This window comes from Musa acuminata, chromosome BXJ2-5 (assembly GCF_036884655.1).
Source record: "Musa acuminata AAA Group cultivar baxijiao chromosome BXJ2-5, Cavendish_Baxijiao_AAA, whole genome shotgun sequence".
NCBI lineage: Eukaryota > Viridiplantae > Streptophyta > Magnoliopsida > Zingiberales > Musaceae > Musa > Musa acuminata.
In genome coordinates this window covers 13,123,575-13,143,926 of record NC_088342.1, presented here as the reverse complement: position 1 = coordinate 13,143,926, position 20,352 = coordinate 13,123,575, and the positions used below count along the sequence as shown (strand labels likewise).

The window sequence follows — 20,352 nt, the reverse complement described above, 5'->3', positions numbered from 1 at the left end:
TAATAAATTCAAATTTAAAGAAATAAATATGCAAATCACATACTATATATATATATATATATATATATATATATATATAATTGTCATTAAAAAAAAGAAGGTAGCGTCGTTTGTGGTTTGGACATTTTGATCAGATGAACACTTTTCGTGATCTGAGAGCTGGCCACCTGATGACCGTTTGTTCTTGATCTAACGACGTCGAGTGAATGCATAAACCCTAGGTTTGATTCTCCAATATCTTCCTCAACTCCGCCCTTGAGATTCCTATTCGGTCGCATCGTCCCCCCTCTCCGTATATCCTTGACTTCCCGGCTGCCTAAGAAGAGTTCTTCCGCGACTTCCGTCACCGAAGGCCGGAGTGGCGTTTGGATTGAAGACGTTCTCTTCCCTCCACCATCTCAGGCGGGGGGCCGTCGTGCCACCGGTTTTTCTTCGATTTTTTTGTAAGGTGGAGAGTTTTTTCTTATCGATCATCGTTGTTATGCCTTTTCTGGTTCTTTTTTCGCTTGGCTTTAGAGCAATTTGATTAGGAAATACCTTAATGTTTATCGTTCTACTTTTGAGACAGCGTCTTTTTTCCCGTGTAAATAATGGAAGCTTAGTACACTGGACCGCTAAGCACCGATCGGTATTTTCCGGTGTCGATATGAACCGGTAGCGGACTCGATCCATTTAGGCAGTCCGGACCGTCCGGTCCGATCACTATATAATGAAAAAAAATTCTCGCTCTTAATCGCCCTAATATCGAGCTCCACGCGACCTCCCCGCCGCCGGCCTGCTGCCGGCCCGCCGCTGCCTAAATCCTCTATGCTCCACCGCGCGTCGCTTAGTGGGTACGGTCCTATTTTCATCCTCCTCCACCGCCTCTTCTTCTTCCTTCTTCTTTCTCCTCCTTTCACTTTCTTCGCTGCCTCCTCTTCTTTTCTTCTACTAGTCGGTACGAAATTGCACCTTGAGTGTAATATAAAGAAATGAAAGCCAAGTTAAAAATCGTATTGAATTGTTATGTAAGTGGATGTGTAACAATCTGATTTTTTGAACTACAGTTGAAAACAATCCTACTAATGGATGGGTTGGGTGGGATTTCCAAGCTGAGCCAGATGTAAATTTTAAACTTTTATCGGTTATGCATGTCCAGATCGGGACTTTTAAATAGGATTTTCCTAATATGATTAAATCCATATTGATCTCAACCCAAGTGCGGCCCTTTACTTTTTTTGTATGCCTAGTAACGGTGATTGAATATTTCAATATCATTACCGATAAGGTTCTATTGAACTAAGTTTATTCAGTGTACTTATGTTTTTTTCATTTAAAGCAATTTTGTATTAATTACATAATGGAAGGATTGAGCCAATACGATAGTATATGGTCAGTGCTGGGAGTTTTCAAAGTTTAATGAAGCATCTTATAGTGTTTTACATAAACTTCATCAAATTCTCCTTGAAAAATCAGTCGGGGATGACAGGGGCACCAATTGCAAAAGAAAAGGAAAAAGAAAAAAAGAGTAAGGTAGAGATAAGAAAGCATAGATCTTGCAGTTCCAGCTTCATATGGCCATAGTTGTTGCAAGGCCCATGCTTCTGTGTCATCTCCTTGGAAGTAAAGAGGTGTCGTTGTTAATATGGATGGATGGCAAGACTCATTAAAGTGGACAGTGGACTTATTGCAATCTCAGATGGAATGGAGGTTTCCTTAAAGAGTGCACCTCAATGGGTCTGCCATTGAAATTTTTTAAGGTCAAGGGTAGAAAATTTTAGAAAAAAAGGGTGATTTGTGGCTATTTTTCTTTTGATGCCAATGTAGGGTCTGAAGAGGGTCAATGTATGTAGTTTTACCTTTAAATATTTAAAGAGATTGTTTTCGTGATTCAAACCCTGGTCCCTCAGGACGCAAAGGAATAACCTTATTGTTGTACCAAGGCTCGTCCTCGTTATTTTCAATCTTTGATCAATTACATTGTATTTCTAAATCACATGGATGCTTTAAGAATATCTATTTTAGGAATAATTTTGTTCTTTAGTCTCTAATTACCTATTTATTATTTTTGATAATTTTTATTATTTTTAAAGAAAGTTTATGCACTTTTTATTTTCATGTAGGTGTTGCATAGTAGAATTAATAAAAATAGAAGTGCTAAAAAATGTATAAATTATATAAAATGGCATAACATTCATGTGGTTCAAGAAAGGAAAAATAAAGATTATGCTCTTAAATTCACAAAGCAATTAATTCAAGATTTCAATTAAGAAAACTAAATGATGTTTTGTATGTAAAATAGATAGATTTGAGTGCATAATTTGTCTCTATGTTCTTGTGTTAGATTTTTTAAATTTTTAAATTTTTAGTTGATTTTCATATTCTTTTCATTTTTTTCTGAAACCTGATCCTCTGATCTGTGTTGTCCAATCCAGCCGATCCTATTCTAACTCAATGGTTTTTTCAAAATTGTCAATCCTGGTTCTGTTTGTAAAGCCTTGTTATTTAGCTTTGGAAGTACCATTAACTTATCTGGCATTTTCTTTATATTAATTGGGATATTGCCAATTTGAATTTTCTCTTCCTTCTATATATGCAATTTATAAAGTCGTCGAATACTGGTTTCACTAACTATTGGAATTTGTGTATTGTTGTTGAAATTTAATAAGGTACTCAAATCAAGGCCGATTGCGGTGACCGCTTACACGATGGATCCGGTAAGTTAACTTGTTCATTGATTTTTGATAGGGTGTAGTAGTGGCCAGTAGCCACATTGAATTGCTTCCTCAATTAACTTTAAAACCCACCTGGTTTTGAACTTCTCTATAAATTCATGAGTTTTGATGATTGAATATGCTTTCTAATTTAGTGCTAATCGAAGAGGAACTGAATTGTGTCCTTTATACCATGTATACATTCCTGTGAAAACTTCAATGTACTATTTTAATATCCTCTCTTGAAATAGGTTTTCCAAGAAGATTTGTAGTTATTTTGAGACTAATTATAAGCAAAAAGAAATGGATTTAGAATTGTCTATAAATTCTGTGCAGTCTCAGGATGATGAGTTGGAAAGGATGACGAGGAAAATACGGTTTTTGATTATTGTCTTATTTTCCTTCTTTTTAATGATAGTACCAAATATATTATTCATTATACGCATCTTTAATAATTGAGTAATCCATTTCTTATTTGCAAGTGTAAAGTTTTTCTATGTAATACTATGACAATATTTTTATTTTTGATTGAATGTTGTTTGGAACTTTCTGGATACTGGCCTGTGCATAAATTCTGAAATTGTGTCCAACGACTTGTTGTTTGCAAGTCTATATTTGTGGTTGGCATTCAAAGCATTAAGTATTAACTGCCTTCATTTTCCTTGAATGGTTTTGCAAATCCTTTATTTAGTGTGCAGTCCAATAATAGTAAATGATCCTACTTTTGTGTGTTGCATCATTATTACTAATTCTTTTATTTGTATATCTATTTTAGATACACTTTTTGTTCACTTTATCATTGCTAATTTATTGAGCTTTATCTTCAAACTCATGTTTTGTATGCCATTAAATTAATAATCATGGTATATTTTGTTTCTTAATATTTTGATTGGGTAATTAAGCCACATATAATTCTACCAAGGTTCTGAGGTTGCATCTTTGTATTCTAAATGACTATGTACTATCTTCCTATTTCTGTACCAAATAATTTAACATTTTCACTCGGATTTATTAATGGCATTTGCAGATTGAAGATCAAGATCTGGAGAGGAAACTAAAAAAGGAGCAAAAGGTTTGTTGTTTGTGAGAATCCATTCCCTACTTATTATTTCCACTAAAAGATGTATGCCACTTTACATGCTTCAGGAGCATTATAAATATGGTAAAATCCTTAATTTGAAGTTATTCAATTATTATGCTTAAGGTTCTTTTCTACCAAGATTTCTTCTTTAATACCTTAAAATTGCTAGCAACATATTGATGCTGAAGTACTGTGTTGATTTTGCATTCAGAACTTTTTTAAAACTTAATAATGAAATTAGGAACTAGATTTTTCTCTTTGTTATTGACACTTACACACTAAGTTCTGGTGAATTATTTTCCCTTTCATGTCTTTGAAAGATTCTATTTCTGCCACTGAGAACAGTTACCGTGTGCAGAATCTACTAGACCCCATTTGTTCCTTGCAAGTTTTGATCTGTCAGTTTGGGAATTAATACAGGCCTTGGTTGGATCAACGTGGTGCCTTTTTTCGGGTACTGGTCAAGAAAAAAATTAAAAAAAGAAAAGGGGAGGATCGGGGAACATACACGCTTCCTTTTTTCCTCTGTCTTTCCACCTCTCTTGTTCCCAGTGGCAGCCAAACTCAGAATGTTGATCACAACACAGAATGTTGCCTAGTTATTTTTGTTTCCTTAACTGCTTTTTTTGTTTGGTTCCAGAGTTAACTTGCTTACTTCACATTAACAGGCTAAACTGAAAGAAGAGAAAAAACTTAAGGCTGCACAAAAGGCAGAAGCTGCAAAACTCCAGGTAACAATATGTCACTTGTTTTCAAGCTGGCATGTGTTTATGAATTACAAAATATAGTTAATTCTTTTAGAGCCAACCCCAAATAGTTGAGACTTATGGCTTTGTTGTTGTTGTTATTATAGTTAATTCTTTTAGACAATATGTAATTTTCAGTTGGTAATGTAGATCTTAAATCTCTTCAATAATGTTGCTTGAAAGGCACAAAGGTCATCTGATGGATCTAAGAAGAGTGAGCGAAAACAGAGGAAAAGAGATGTTGAAGAAGAGAATCCCGAGGATTTTATGGACCCTCTTACCCCGGTTGGAGAGAAAAAGCAGCTCTCTCGTCAAATGGCCAAGCAATATAATCCCAGTGCTGTTGAAAAATCGTAAATATTTTTTGAGTGTTTCAAATAGGAATTAAAATTATTGTAGATTCTAATAATCTTTTGTTGTTCATTTTACTTAGATGGTATTCATGGTGGGAAGCATCAGATTTCTTTACAGCAGATGCAAGCAGCTCAAAACCATCTTTTGTTATTGTAAGTGTTTTGCAGATTTTTAAAATTTGTTACTTTGGAAATGACTCGTGTATTTGTTTTACTTTGGCATTGACCATGAAGTAAAATTTTACCTTATTGTTTAATTAGTTGAGAAGTTGTTTGATCATCGAGTCTTTATATAGGAAAATTGAGAGCAGACAACTAGCTGAAGACTATTAATTCTTGTCAGTGACTGCATCATTCTATCTTGACATATTTGCTAGTTAAATAAACAACGTAACAATTTTGTAAGTGCATCAGAAAATGGTTCCTTGGTTGCCTTTTACTGTGGATTTGTGCTGATCTTACCTTATTAATTTTTGTGAGCTATAGAACTTAGAAAACCAAGCAAGGGAGGGCAACGTAAAAGATGGTAAGGAGATGATCAAACAAAGAAAAAGATAATATGGGGGAAGTAGTGTGGCTTAAATTGGTGTATTTCTCCTTTATTTGGCCAAAATAATTTGACTATCTTGTCCTCTGATATGAATTTATCTATAGGATTGTGTGAAGTGGAAAATAAACTAACTCTCTCTATATGAAGGAGGTTAGTTGTGTATAATATTTGGTTCTGATTCTTGTACTTTTGATTTGATTTACTCCTTTTATATATTCTATATCAACAAGGATACTGCGATAATAAAATGAAAGGGGATGCCTAGTAGGAGAATAAAATGTTAGGAGGAAGTGAGAGCCAAGAAGATGAAAACAAGTGGGAGAGGATAAAAGCTAATTGGATTTGTTATCTTTCTAGTTTTCGTTCATTATTGCCTTCTTTGTGTATTTGAGTTCTCAATGAAACATGTTATGAACAAAAGATAAGACAATCACCATCTCATTATTATAAATAAAGATCATGGAAGAATGAATTGATAGGCCATAGAAACTTAAAACATAGTATTAGATTCTTGCAATTTTGAAGAATAGTTGCAAATACTTCTTGATTTTTGGTTACAAGAACTGATATGTAATCTGTCTTGACTATTTATCTAGTTTCTTTGTGCCATCTTGGCATGATATTGGTATCTAATCCTTTGTTTTATACGCTTAGACAAGAATGCTTTCATTTGTGAACAATTAAGTGAAGAACCATTTAAAATGGTATGGATATGTGTTAAGAAGGTGATGTTGTAAATAGAAGACATGGAATAATTAATAGAAGATAAAATGAGGAAGAATCATTTAAAGTAATATATATATGTGCTACAAGGACGATGTTATAATTAGAAGACGTGAAACAATTAATATTATTGGTACTAGGAGAGGTGAAGGGAGACCTAGAAAGACTTTATTAGAAAATATTAATAAGGATTGAAATACTTTTAATCTAACTAAGAATATGATTTTTTATAGAAAAAAATCATAGTCGTTCCTAAATAGTTGGGACATTATGTCCTTGTTGTTGCTGTAGACAAGATATTTAATTTTATAATTTTTATAGATGATCTTGTTATAATGGCAAGGCCTGCAGTGTGGGTCCATGAGCTATGCTGCCTGACCTGTATCTTGTCTTACTGGTCACAATTTAACTACATACTAACAAGGAAACTTGCTTGTGAGAGTCTGCATATATCTTGTTGCTTATTAGACTCTGCCATGCGCTATTATCTTTTTAATGGGAAGTACATGTACGAAACCAAACTAGTCCATATCTATGAGCGCTTGGCATGGTTTGATCCGGAAATACTAGCATGCTTAGAACTATAAGTAACTTGTGATACAGATATTCACAACTTATTTTATGTTGATCATTATTTCTTCCTCAGGTACTTCCACCTCCAAATGTGACTGGTGCTCTTCATATAGGTCATGGCCTTACTGCTGCTATACAGGTGAGTGTACATTAAGCCTTTTCTTCTCTTGTTTCATATCAATGCTTCATTTCTGTACTACTTTTAATGTTTGTGTATGGCATGCTTGCCTGATCTAGGACACAATTATCCGTTGGAAAAGAATGTCGGGCTACAATGTTCTATGGGTTCCTGGAATGGACCATGCTGGCATAGCAACCCAGGTAGTAATTCTTTATATATCAGCTTGTAAATTATTCTAAGCTTGATCTTCTATGATCTCCATGAAGCTGTAGGACATGATCTTTTATTTACTATGCAATATTGAGTATGACAATTATGATGCTTTTACAGCGGGATTGAAAATTGAATGTGCATGTTGTTGCTTGAACCTTTCAAATTATTGTTTGTAAGTTGTGGGAGATGGCAATTCTTCCATTTTAAGTTGAGTGGAAAGACTTTAGTCTCCAGCTACAACTAGTCTGCTCAAGTTTGATTCAAATGGTCAAAATATCCTTGGTGCTGTTTCTATTGGTTCAAACAGAATTTAGATTGTTGATGTAGGATCTGCCTGCCTTATTAGAACATCGATGTTCATGACAAAGAGTTGTAGATCTTGAAAGGTGGCCAAATCACTTTACTATTTGCAAAGACCTATAAATCATTTCAAAATTCATTAAATTATCAATATGGTCCTTTTGGGTTGCATTAGAAGGAATTATCACTATAAAGATATTCCTGTTGTTGATTCACTGTATCAAGAAGTATGAAATACTTGAGAACATGATCAGCTAAACTGGATGTAAGTTTGAAATGACTAAATCTTGGTCATGTTAGATTTTTTTTAATTACAAGATGTCCATTTAGCACATTTTAACTGAAAGTCAAGTTCAAGCTTTATTGATGCTTCTAAGCACACAAACAAGAACTTTGTAGTAGATCTCGTGACTCGTTTTTGTAGTCCTTTAAACTTTTGTTATTGTGTAAACATGATTTCACATTGGAGAATCTCTGTCATGGAAAATATTTAATATGTTAGTTTGTATTGGGGTGTTAATTATATTGTCCATTAAACTAGTGAATCTTTTGAGCAAGTTTGTCAATTTTGATCATATGTGGTTGTGGTTAGTTTTTACATAGGCCTATAGAGTAGTTACACCGTTAATCATTTGTGTGTTGATCTGTCCTTCATATAAGGTAAAAGCCCCACTCTTGACAAGAAAATCTACATTGTCTGTGTATGCTCACCTTTCTATTTTCCTTATGATGAATGCTTTGTGAAGCTAGAAGCTTTTTTCAGTGTTTTCAATCATTATTTAAATTATATTTTCCAAGGTTTGATTTACCAGTCCGAGCCGGTGTGTCGACTGATCGGCGGCATGGCATGTGCTGCTCCGTATCGGTGTACCAACATGGTACGTTGGTGCGTACTGATGTTTCGACGAGGAAGTAAAAGAGGTTGAAAAGGAAGGTCCAGTGGAGGAATACAGGAGGAAGGAGAAAGGAAGAAGGAAGAAGAAGAAAGAGAGGAGAAGTATAGCGATACTTGGGAAGCGGTAGTATCACAGCGGCGAAGAGGCAGTGCTGCTGCAGCATTGCAATGGCGAAGCGGCAAAAGAGGCAGCATCGCTGCAGCATCACAGTAGCAAATCAGCGAAGAGGTAGCATCGCTGCAGCGGCGAAGTGGCGAAGAGGCAATGCCACAGCTTCGTACATGAGAAGAGCCCTAATATGTTTTTTTTTAACGCCGAAATGGACTGGGGCTCACCATTTTTTGATTATTTTATTACAGACCGCTCAAAACGGGGTGGTCCGTGTATTGGTCCACGCTCGGACCGATATATACTGCCAAAATCGTACCATTTCGGGTGGTACAACAATGCCTGGTATTTTCCATATTTAATGCTGTCAAAGGTCGAGTCATGTCTAGGTTAGAGTCCACTGTGGTCAAGCTTGGATCTAATTTGAATTTCAGTCATCTTTTCAGTTTTGTTATGTTGTAGGAAGATGGAAAGGTCCAATTAATGTTTCATAATTAGGCAAATACCTTCCAATGACAATGGTTCTTTTTTGCAAGGGAGCCTTATATGTTTGACAAATATGGCTGAATAAATCCTGTGTAAGATTCACTCAAGTTTCTGCAGCAGCTTGTCATGGAGATTTTTTAAAGAGCCCATATAGGAATTGTCTTGAAAAGGAAAGATTAGGTTAAACAGGCAGGCCTGGTGCATGTGGGTTTCCATTTCAAGAGTCTAGTTTTAGGATATATTATTTGTGTGAACAGTAATTAGTGTGTCTGAGGACATCATTGCAGTGCATGCCTTCTTTTTTTCTATTTTGTGCTCCTATCCTGTTCTCTCTCTCTCTCATGCTTCCTTTTCCTCTTCTCTGCCACAAAAGAACCTACAGCAACTTTTTATTTGTAGTTTTAAATTAGACTTAGCATAGTGACAGATAGTTAAATCTGTTCATTTAGTGACCTTGAGAGATCATGTCATCATATTTCCTTGATTATGCTGCTAAAATTGATCATCAAGAGCCTTTCTTGTGCCCCTTGAATAGGCTTCAGAATGTGTGAAGCTATAACCAAAATTCATTGTCATGCCCATCTTGTTAGGATCATTGATTTCAAGATGGGATTTTTGACTTTCTGCATCAAGGCCTTTTGCATCCCTGTTTATTCTCAATGCCATTTGTGGAAAATTTAAAGCAAAATTTAGCTGTTGTTCTAGTTGTTTCAGACTATCCTTATCCCTGAATTACAAACAAAGTTCCGCTTGTAAAAAAACAACTTATATTTTGTTATTTTAAGTAGCAATTACTTAGCCTTATTTGCCTTACCTTTTGATAAATGATTTTCTCATTCGATTCCCTAAAGTTAACCATGCAATATCTATCATGAACAGATGCTGAGTTATGTTGTGAAAAATACACTCAATCAATTCAAGTGCCTTCTTTTATGAGTTTGTTATTTTTACGTATATATGTATTTTATTAACAACATGATTTAAATAGTGATACCTGTACTTCATCAGAATGTTGTGGTTCCAACGCTATGGACTGGTAAGGTATGGGACTTAGTATGTCATATATCAACCATTATGATATGGGTGGTAACTGATATAATAATGGACTAGATACTGATTTTTGTAGCATGGTTGTTACACTGCCAGTTAATTATTACGAACAGAGTATTAACAGCAATGAGTTGTTATTACTGTTACTTTCCATATAGTTTGATGTAGAGGGAATTGTGATTTTAAAATAGAAAATATTATGATGTAAATTGTAGAACTCTCTGCAATACTCTTGTAGTATATTCTTAAATGCTAACCTTGTCATACTTTGATATAGAATTTAAATCCATTTTCAGAATTCTTCTAATGATTTTGTGCTGCCACATTATATATTATGGATAAATGGCAAAAGTAGAAGTGCTTCCACTGGTACAAGTACAACCATCCCCCAAACGCAGTTTGTTTATTAAATTTTCTGGATCATGGCACCTTATAATTTATTGTCATCAATATAACTTGTTTGCTTCTTTGCAATGTGTGTTATCTGATATGTCTATTGAAGGTTTTGATAGCTGATCACTCGATTAACATGTCTCAGGTGGTCGTGGAGAAGAAGTTAATGCAGGAAAGAAAATTAACGAGGCATGATCTTGGGCGTGAAGGGTTTGTGTCTGAGGTGGGTTATTGCTTTCTTATGAATGTTTTTTTCTCCTCTTACCCTTTAAAACATTTTCTGTACGTTTTTGTTATTAGCTGATTTTTGGTATGTATTTTTTTATCAGAATAAATGAACTTTTTGTTATTGCCAAATTAATGCTTTCATAGTGGTTTCTCAATTGATATTCTCTTCTTTTCTCCTTGTGTTTATTAGGTTTGGAGATGGAAAAATAAGTATGGAGGCACCATACTAAACCAAGAGCGTCGATTGGGAGCTTCACTTGACTGGTCTCGTGAGGTCAGTTTAGGAGATTCCAAGTGTGATTGCTTGTTAACTATCTCAGAAAATGAGTTTCTTATATCATGTCCTTGTTTCATAAAACAGTGCTTCACAATGGATGAGGCAAGATCAAAGGCAGTAACAGAGGCTTTTGTCAGGCTTTATAAAGAAGGCTTAATCTATAGGTTGGCTGGCACAATCAGTATCTTCAGTTTATTTTAAGCAACTGCAGACATGCTAGAAAATTTCTCATTCCTAGAGCTGGAAATAATAAATTTTTCTGTAAAAATAGGTTTTCTGTTGTCCTATACGTCTATAATTTCTATAACTAATCATGTTCAAATTTAGTAGATTCATGAACTATCAAATCAAATTAATTAGTATTATTTCCAGGGATCATCGCCTTGTGAATTGGGACTGCACATTACGAACAGCAATATCTGATATTGAGGTGTGGGTGTATTCTTATAATTAATTTGCAACTATGAGTATCTTATTCTTATTTTGTCTGGTTGGTAATATCAGGTTGATCATGAGGACATCAAAGAAGAGACTTTTAGAAAAGTCCCTGGTTATGATCATGATGTTCAGTTTGGTGTTTTGACTTCTTTTGCCTATCCACTTGAGGGAGGTTTGGGTGAGATTGTAGTTGCCACCACAAGAGTGGAGACAATGCTTGGTGATACTGCAATTGCTGTTCATTCTAAAGATAAACGTTATGCTCATCTTCATGGAAGATTTGCAGTTCATCCATTCAATGGGAGGAAGCTTCCAATAATCTGTGATGATATGCTTGTTGATCCTGAATTTGGAACTGGGGCTGTCAAAGTAAGCATATTGTACATCTTCAACAAAAATTTTTTACTTGACCATTCTTTGTGCCTTTCTCTGAATGTTAAATTCTTTTATATCTATATATTGCAGATTACGCCAGCTCATGACCCTAATGACTTTGAAGTTGGAAAACGCCATAATCTTGATTTCATTAATATCTTTACTGATGAAGGGAAGATCAATATCAATGGTGGTGCAGACTTTGAAGGGATGCCACGATTTGCAGCTCGTGTGGCTGTTATTGAGGCATTGCAGGCAAAGGTATCAATTTATTTGCTGTTTCAATGGCCACAGAGTAACAGTATATATCCATTATAATCCAGCTCCAGTCCTTGTTTAATTTGATTCATTGCATCTAAAGGTTGCACTTATCAGTAGCATTTAGTGCACCATTTCTACCTTCGGCATTTTGTATACCATTTTCTACCTTTAACCTCTTCCTTGTGTTCCAGAGTTGGAAAGCACTTTGACCTGGTGTAATTGTAAACTTTCACTTGTCAAGTTGATTAGGTGATGTATTATTGGTTGTTCTTATGGAATATTGTTAATCTAAGCAGCCGTGGAGTATTCAATAGCATGAGCAATTATCAGTTATGATTATTATTTTATAGAAGCTTGTATTGGAAATGTCAAACATCTCAATTTTTAACTATCTTGTGGATATTATTGAAAAGTTTTGTATTCTTGTGTGCTTTATTTAGCAAATAGTGTGATTCTTTTCTACTGCTAATTGCTGTGGATCATGCCAATTTTCCATACAGTAGTAGAAATTGCTGTGGCTATGGTCATACTTTGCACATGTTTTTAACTTTGTATCAGCTCATAAAGTAAAGCTAGTTTGGTGGAAAACAGAAAAGACAAAAACTTGAACAGGATATATGCACCTTTTCCACCTGTAATATAACATTGTTGGAACTGATATTTTTTGTAATTAGCTCTAAGTTAACTTGCTAAGAGTTGGCACTTATACCCACTGCAAATGCAGTTTTTTGCTTCTTTCCCTTCACTTCATTACAAAGTCTTTAATGTGTCAGCTTCCATAAAAACAAAATATTTCATGGAACAGGGACTGTACAGAGGAACTCAGAAGAATGAAATGAAGCTTGGCATTTGTTCAAGAAGTAATGATGTGGTAGAGCCAATGATAAAACCTCAGTGGTTTGTTGATTGTAAAAGCATGGCAAAACTATCTCTTGATGCAGTCCTGAGTAGAGACAACAAGAAAATTGAGATCATTCCACATCAGTATGAACAGGAATGGAAAAGGTAATTCAAATGCTTGGATCATAAACGTGACATTGCTTGTATATTTCTCTAGCTGTGTAGATTGTTATATGGTAACTTATATTGGAGTCGATGATTTGGTTTTCTGATCTTCGTCAATACAGATGGCTAGAGAATATACGGGATTGGTGCATTTCAAGGCAGCTTTGGTGGGGTCACCGCATTCCTGCCTGGTATGTCACACTTGAAGATGACCAGCTTAAAGAAATGGGTTCTTACAATGGCCATTGGGTGGTTGGAAGAAATGAGCAGGAAGCAGTTTTGGAGGCACAGAAGATCTTCCCAGGGAAGAATTTTGAGATTGTACAAGATCCAGATGTGTTAGATACATGGTTCTCATCTGGTCTTTTTCCATTATCTGTGCTTGGCTGGCCAGAAGTTACACCAGATTTTAAGGCATTCTACCCAACTTCCTTGCTTGAAACTGGACACGATATTCTCTTTTTCTGGGTAGCTCGGATGGTTATGCTGGGAATGAAACTTGGAGGTGATGTGCCCTTCAGAAAGGTAACAGCATGAAAATGATATGCATATATTGTAGGAATTTTATGGGATTACGGGTGAACTTGTTCGTGGTGGGTCCAAGGTTACAAATATCGTTCAGCATGGTACCGACTGATACTTACCAGTCCAACAAAGGACTGTTATCTGATCATATGATCCTATACTGGTCGGTCTTATTTTTTATTGTTTTTTCAGGCTGGTATCTGGTGCTACATGTCAGTCTGGTACACCTGTACTGTGCTGTTTTGGTAGATCATCAGAACTGTTACTGGACCATGATTTTTGATCTTTAGTGGAATAGAGACTGAGTACTCAGAAGAAACGAAAAATGTTTGTCAACATTGACTTCCAACAGAATATTTACTCAACTCCCCTCCCTGTAAACCTTGTGTTTAGGCTATTCAGACAAGAAAGTGCAATGTGAATTATTGCATGACTATGTGAATTATCTTACGACAGCTGATTTTATAGATAAAAAGGTCAGTTTTAAAGTATACTCTGAAACCCATAGTTCTAAAACTGTGATGCAGCCTGGGCTGTTTTAGGATTTGGGAGACAGTAAAATCTTCTCTACACTCTTCATTGGCTGGAGACTTGTACATTGGACCATCCTTTTTCCTAAGGGAATAGCAAGGACCAAAGAAATTAGACTGTATATCAAATTTTAACTGTGTAAAGCAGGAAAGGTGGAGTCAGTCAAACCTTGTGTTTAAGTTTATAATTGAGCACCTCTTGAATTTTCATTCTAAATCTAATCTGATGGTGAGCTTGGTAGTTATCTTTTGTTTATTATCTTTTCCTTCCTCTTTTTTCTCTTCCTATATTCCTAAATAAAGAAAAAAATTATTGTATTGAACTTGTTTTATATCAGATTTGATATCATAGTTTTTATCCTACATTAAATTTAGTTGCCCAGAACGTGGAATGGCCTGCGTCTCAGGACGGGTACATCTTATTTTTAGTATTGGGTTCTGAACAGTAATGTTTGGGCTGGTGGACTGTAGGTTCTGTTGGTTTGTTATTTGAGTTTTGATACATAATGAATCACTTGAGTCACTTGGTACATTAGATTTAGTTTTAAAAATTTGTTAATAACAATGTTGCTAGAAGTCTCAGAGTCATAAAGCCTCTAAACTTGTTAACCTTTTTCTTGGCCATTTAGTGATTTATGTTTCCTGCTTTTCTTGGAGAATAGCAATGTCCATAGCTTATACTAGTTATTAGCTAGCTCTGTATTTATAGAACCAAATGCTATTTGTGAAATAGAATCCCCAATTTCACCTCTTAAGTTTGCGTCCACAATGATCCAGGACATAAAATTATCGTGTATCAAGATGAGGAACCTAGATCTTGATTCCAGTGGTTTGGGAGGAAACCTGATAATATGGTCAATGAGGCTAATTGGTGTGTAGTTGGTTATTTGGTCTATTTGAGTTTCTTCCTTGTTGGATTTTATCCTATTTTTCATATATTGGTTACATGTGATCATGTTGGACTAGAGTAGTCTTGATTTCATTCTAAGATTTCCATCTGAGGTGCCATTACCGTGGTGGTCTAGGAGTTTTATACTGTTGCAATCGTAGTGGCATGGTGTAGTCCACTGCCTTGTTTACTTTGGTATGCTAATGGTAGGAAGGAAAAATGAGGTATTAAAATGGTCAGAGAAAAATGGACGTGCATCTTTTCCATTAACAGGTACTCATTGCCATCAACATTAGTGGCATTGGTGATTGACTATGCCACACCATCTTAGTGTTTCTGTCGATCTTTCCATGATATCAATGCTTTGAGCCATAGAATAAACAAAGTACCAGAGTTGTGAGCCTTATGAAACCTGAGTTGGGCTCTTTTTTACTTCTTTAATGACTAAAACCAGTATCAGACCAGTATTTGAAATCTTGCAGCACCAGTTGCTGGTTGGCAGCAATCTTACACTGCTGTGTTTTGATTTGCCAAGGCAGGTCTGTGCATACCTCATCGTTAGGGGTGTTTAAACTGATTCGAACCGAACTGAATCGTTTTTTCAGTTCGATTCGGTTAAAGGAAGGTAGTCCGAACTGGAACCAATTTGGATATACTTAACCGAACCGATTCAAAACCGGTTAATCTGGTTCGGTTAATTGGTTAACGAATTTGTAATTTCAAATAATTAAAAAAAATATTTCAAATGTACCGGTTCAATTCAATTGAATTGAATCAGAATTTTGGTCCAATTGGGCGATACAACAAGATTTTGAAATTAATCCCACGTTATTTGTAAAATTGGGCCTTTTGGTTGGTTTGAACCAGTTAAGTGCTTAGGATAGTGATCTCAACTGGATTGATATCCTTTAAATTAAAATCAGGTTCGGTTTGAACCGGTTAACCGAGCGAAAGAAGGATACCCCCGAGCCAGAACCGTTTATAGCCTTCATAACCGAACCATTGGTGAACTGGTTCGGTTCAGATTCAATTTTGGTTAGGTTTGGTTTTCCGGTTTGATTTGAACACCCCTACACATCATCTGCATCAAGTTTTCGTCATGCCAATTTTTCCATTTATCAGCATCGATGCATTATTATCATGTGACTTTCAGGTGATCACTTTGTACAGTTCACTAAGTGTGCAATATGTGACAGTAGTTTGAGATGGATGATTCAGTGCTTTCCAATAGATATGTCTTTGATGTAATGAATATTGAATAGATCCAGGGGTATGGAGATGTTAGGAAGTGCTTGTGTTACTGAACACCTGCAGAGACTGGCTAACCCACTTGGATACTTTGTTCTTAATCATCCTCAGGTTTATTTGCATCCTATGATTCGTGATGCGCATGGCCAGAAAATGTCAAAGTCGAAAGGCAATGTTGTTGATCCACTTGAAGTAATAAATGGCATATCACTAGAAGGGTTACACAAACGGTTGGAAGCAAGTAATTTGGATCGAAATGAATTGGAAAGGGCAAAAATGGATCAAATTAAAGATTTTCCAAATGGTATTCCTGAATGCGGCGCTGATGCCCTCCGCTTTGCTCTTGTTTCTTATACAGCCCAGGTTTTCTTCTGCACCAAGTTAACCAACTTTTTAAGCTTGCCTTGTTGCTGATACTAACATGTCCTTTCCTTGTTTCAGTCAGACAAGATCAATCTGGATGTCTTGAGAGTTGTTGGTTATAGGCAGTGGTGTAATAAGTTGTGGAATGCCATACGTTTTGCCATGACCAAGCTTGGAGATAACTATGCTCCCCCTAAGATGCTTGTGGTGGAATCTATGCCATCCATCTGCCAATGGATACTTTCTGTTCTAAACAAGGCTGTGGCAAAAACTGTATCATCATTTGAATCATGTAAATTCTCAGAAGCAACTACAGCTGTATACTCGTGGTGGCAATTTCAGCTTTGCGATGTATTTATTGAGGCTATCAAACCCTACTTTATGGGTTCATCACAGTTTGAATCTGCTAGAAAAGCTGCCAGGGATACTTTGTGGGTTTGTTTAGACACAGGCTTGCGTTTGCTACATCCTTTGATGCCATTTGTTACTGAAGAATTATGGCAGCGTCTTCCTCAAGCAGAAGGAACATGCAGGAAAGAGTCAATTATGATATCAGAATATCCGTCAGTTGTAGAAGTAAGTGTTATTCTTCTTTTAATACTGTTATCAATTTTCAAAACTTTAATTCTTGACATAACTTCGTAGGCCTGGACAAATGAGAGAATTGAGAGTGATATGGAGATTGTCAATGGTGCTGTTAGAAAGCTCAGATCCTTACGTCCACAAAGTGACAAGAGTGAAAGGTTTTTCTAACAGACTATCTTGCTATCTAATCACTTTAATATCAGTCAAGGATTTAATTGCTGGTCAGGTTTTTCTAACAGACATCTTGTTACCTAACCACTGTAATAGCAGTCAAGGATTTTGTTGCTGGTCCTTACTATATACTGATATGGTGTCGGACTGGAGGGTACCATAAGAAATAATTGTGATCAATGAAATCATAACTATTTTTGAAGTGTCTGTATATGTTGGTACAACTTGTATACCAGGCACTGGTGCAGGGTCATGTAGTCAGTCTGGATTATTATCTGAATCCATGGTAATAGTAGATGGTGTCTATATTGTTGACAAATTTCATTGACTATTTTTTATATTCCTGTTTTCAGATATCCCGCCTTTGCACTTTGCCGGGGACATGATGTCTCCAACATCATCAAGGCCTATGAGCTAGAGATATTAACACTCGCCACTGTATCTTCCCTGAAGGTTCTATTTTATATTAAGAAAACCTTTAATACTTCTTGTCAAAGCATCTATACTGGTTATATTCTGTAATTTCAAACAATCAGGAGAAATTTTTTTTGGCATTATTTGTAAAATTTTCTGTTGTCAACTCTACGCTTTTAGTTAATTTATTGATCTTCTGATTTTTGGAGATGTTTCCTCTGTTGCTTGGATTATATGATTTTTGTGGACTAAATTATCCTTTCACTTTATTTAAACCTTGATTATCACATGGAAAAAGTTTTTAGGTGGCAGCATTAATGTGTTTCAATCACTTGCACATTTGTTTTAGTCAATTAAAGATGTATTGTTGGGTTGAAGTTGACTTTTGTAAAATTTTGCTGTAAGAGAGATGTCAGGTTTGCACATGCATGTTGGTGGAAGGTACCTTTGATGGTATGCGCACCTTGGACCTGAGACTCTTGATGAATCCTTTTCATTTTTTTTATTGTGTATGGAGAGATAAAAATAAAATGGCTATCATTCCTACAGTCATATGCATGCTATAGCCCACAGCTTCATGTGCTAATCATGCAAAAATGAAGTCTTTATGGTAAAAAGAGATGGCAGCCTCCCTTCTTTTGTCTCTTTTTAATCTGCATTGTTCTTGTGTGCTTTTGTGGTTTGATAGGTTATTTAACCTATTTTTTTGTCTCTATGTACTACTAGTGTATCCTAATTAAATACTGAATTGGATGTTTGTAAACGTTTGTAGATTTTAACCGAGGATGACTCGGTTCCTGCTGGATGTGCAGTTGATGTCGTGAATGAAAATCTTTCTGTCTATCTTCAACTTCAAGGAACACTTAATGCAGAAGCTGAATGGGAAAAGTTAAGGAAAAGAAGAGAAGAGACACAAAAGTAATTTCTTTACTTTGCTGCATGTTGCCTTTTTTTTTTCTTTCTCCCTTGTGTGCTGATGGGTTTCTTATTCGATAATCTTTGAAGATGCATCTTTATTTAATAGTATGCTTTGCTTATGAGACATCGTTGCACTCATGTTTCCACAGCATATGAATTGATTCATATGGAAGGATATCACTTTTGGCATTAGCCTGCACTTTGATATCCACCAACCCCAAATAGTTGTAATTCGCTGTTTTATGTTTTAGTTGCTTTGTTAATTGAATATAATTCAGTTACATTGGCCGTGAGCACTGCAACTGTCTATGCTCTCCTAGTCCAAATGCTTTCTGTCCACCTGAGACTTACTGATACAGGTTGTATTCTAGTACTTGGTGTCTTTTTCTAATGGTTTTACCGTCTGGACCGGTCTGTGGTAGCCAACCATTTCTTCTGTTGAATAGTTAACTATTCTTTGTTCTGTGTTTCCTTATAATGTCGGATTTTTATGAATATTTTTTACTCATTTCCCTTCATGGTACTGGCAGGAAACATGATCTTCTGGCACAGGAGATGAATAGTTTAGGTTACAAGGAAAAGGCTCCTCTGACCATCCAGGAAGACCAGATGAAGAAACTCAATTCTTATCTAGATGAACTTAAGTTAATTGACGAGGCCGAACAGGATCTGAAGAGGAGAATATAAGGAATCTAACGAATTACAAAGACTTCTACACCAATTGTTTCTGATTGCTTTTGGTATTTTTAATTTGTACGCCAAATATTGTTAACTTATTTGAATGATCGGTCAAACATACTTAGGTACTTGGAGATTTCAATTTTCTCTGTTTGCTTCTTTTAGTTGCTTGTATGGTCGTACAGGCTGTTGATGTTATTACATGACTACTTTCTTCAAAATTTTTGTTTTCATTCCAGGCTACTTATTGTGATTTGCCTTCTACTAGCCTAGTCATGTGGGCAAAGTGGCTATATATGTATATATGCACATTTTTTACATGTGAGATCCTAAAATTTCACATAATGCAAAATAAACTGTTGAAGCTTAATGAGATAATTTGTTACATCACAATGTACGTGTTAACCAAGAATCTATATGAATTTTGTGATAAGATAGTTGTTAGTTGTTGGATTAAGACAATAAAGATTGTGTAACCAATGCCAATTAGGTGGAATTTATGGCTTGTACTACTTAGTCTTCACCTCCTGAATTTGTTAGAAATCTCCCCAAAAAGAAAAAGAAAAAGAAAAAGAAAAAGAAAATTATCCTTTTTCATATACTTTTTGTGTCATCCGACTTGGTCCACGGAGATTCTCTTTGCACGCTACTTCCCACGACCGGTTCCTGTGGGGCACACATCGGGAGTTTGTTATGTTTCCTCTTATTTAAATCATGTTTCGAGATGGGAGTTTTTGGGGGATGCTGCTCACTCTTCAACGCAGTCTTTCACGTTCAGATTTTTTACGATTTCCATTGGTGCTGCTATAATCCTCGATCATCCCCATGATAGTGCTTGCAGCAGATTGATATCCGGGTTGTATCCTACGACGGTCTTCTTCTCGATGAAACCCTACACGAAGGGTGGGAATACATCTTAGGGTAGTGAATCACACCTCTGGATTTCTTCTATTCCTTTTTATTAATCCTATTTGTAAATTATCTGATTAGATTCTTTATTAAACTATGTTTATACTTGCTTTTGTTCTAACATTCTAAGACATAATCCATTGTCGAGGATATGCAACTAAATGACCACAATTCCATCGACGTGCTCTCTCACAAAGAAGCAAATCCTGAAACCCTCTTTGCTTGATGCCATCCTCAGGCCCGTGGTTCGTG

At 35.8% G+C, this 20,352-nt stretch overlaps 1 protein-coding gene across 2 annotated transcripts; it reads left to right on the top strand.

Moving 5' to 3' along the window:
• Nucleotides 1-257: 257 nt before the first annotated feature.
• LOC103973284 (valine--tRNA ligase, mitochondrial 1) lies at nucleotides 258-19,424 on the top strand. Of its 2 annotated transcripts, none has more exons than XM_009387808.3 (22): nucleotides 258-448; nucleotides 2,649-2,696; nucleotides 3,721-3,765; nucleotides 4,443-4,505; nucleotides 4,704-4,873; nucleotides 4,954-5,026; nucleotides 6,793-6,858; nucleotides 6,957-7,040; nucleotides 10,432-10,509; nucleotides 10,705-10,788; nucleotides 10,876-10,955; nucleotides 11,164-11,221; nucleotides 11,296-11,598; nucleotides 11,695-11,865; nucleotides 12,671-12,870; nucleotides 12,993-13,395; nucleotides 16,174-16,425; nucleotides 16,504-17,001; nucleotides 17,071-17,168; nucleotides 17,535-17,634; nucleotides 18,368-18,513; nucleotides 19,044-19,424. In XM_009387808.3, the coding sequence occupies exons 2-22, from the start codon at nucleotides 2,688-2,690 to the stop codon at nucleotides 19,198-19,200; spliced, it is 3,138 nt and encodes a 1,045-aa protein (XP_009386083.2). In that variant the 5' UTR covers nucleotides 258-448; nucleotides 2,649-2,687; the 3' UTR covers nucleotides 19,201-19,424. The 2 variants fall into 2 exon arrangements, with proteins under 2 accessions (XP_009386083.2, XP_064965011.1); XM_065108939.1 differs by lacking the exon at nucleotides 258-448 and adding an exon at nucleotides 724-833.
• Nucleotides 19,425-20,352: the final 928 nt, after the last annotated feature.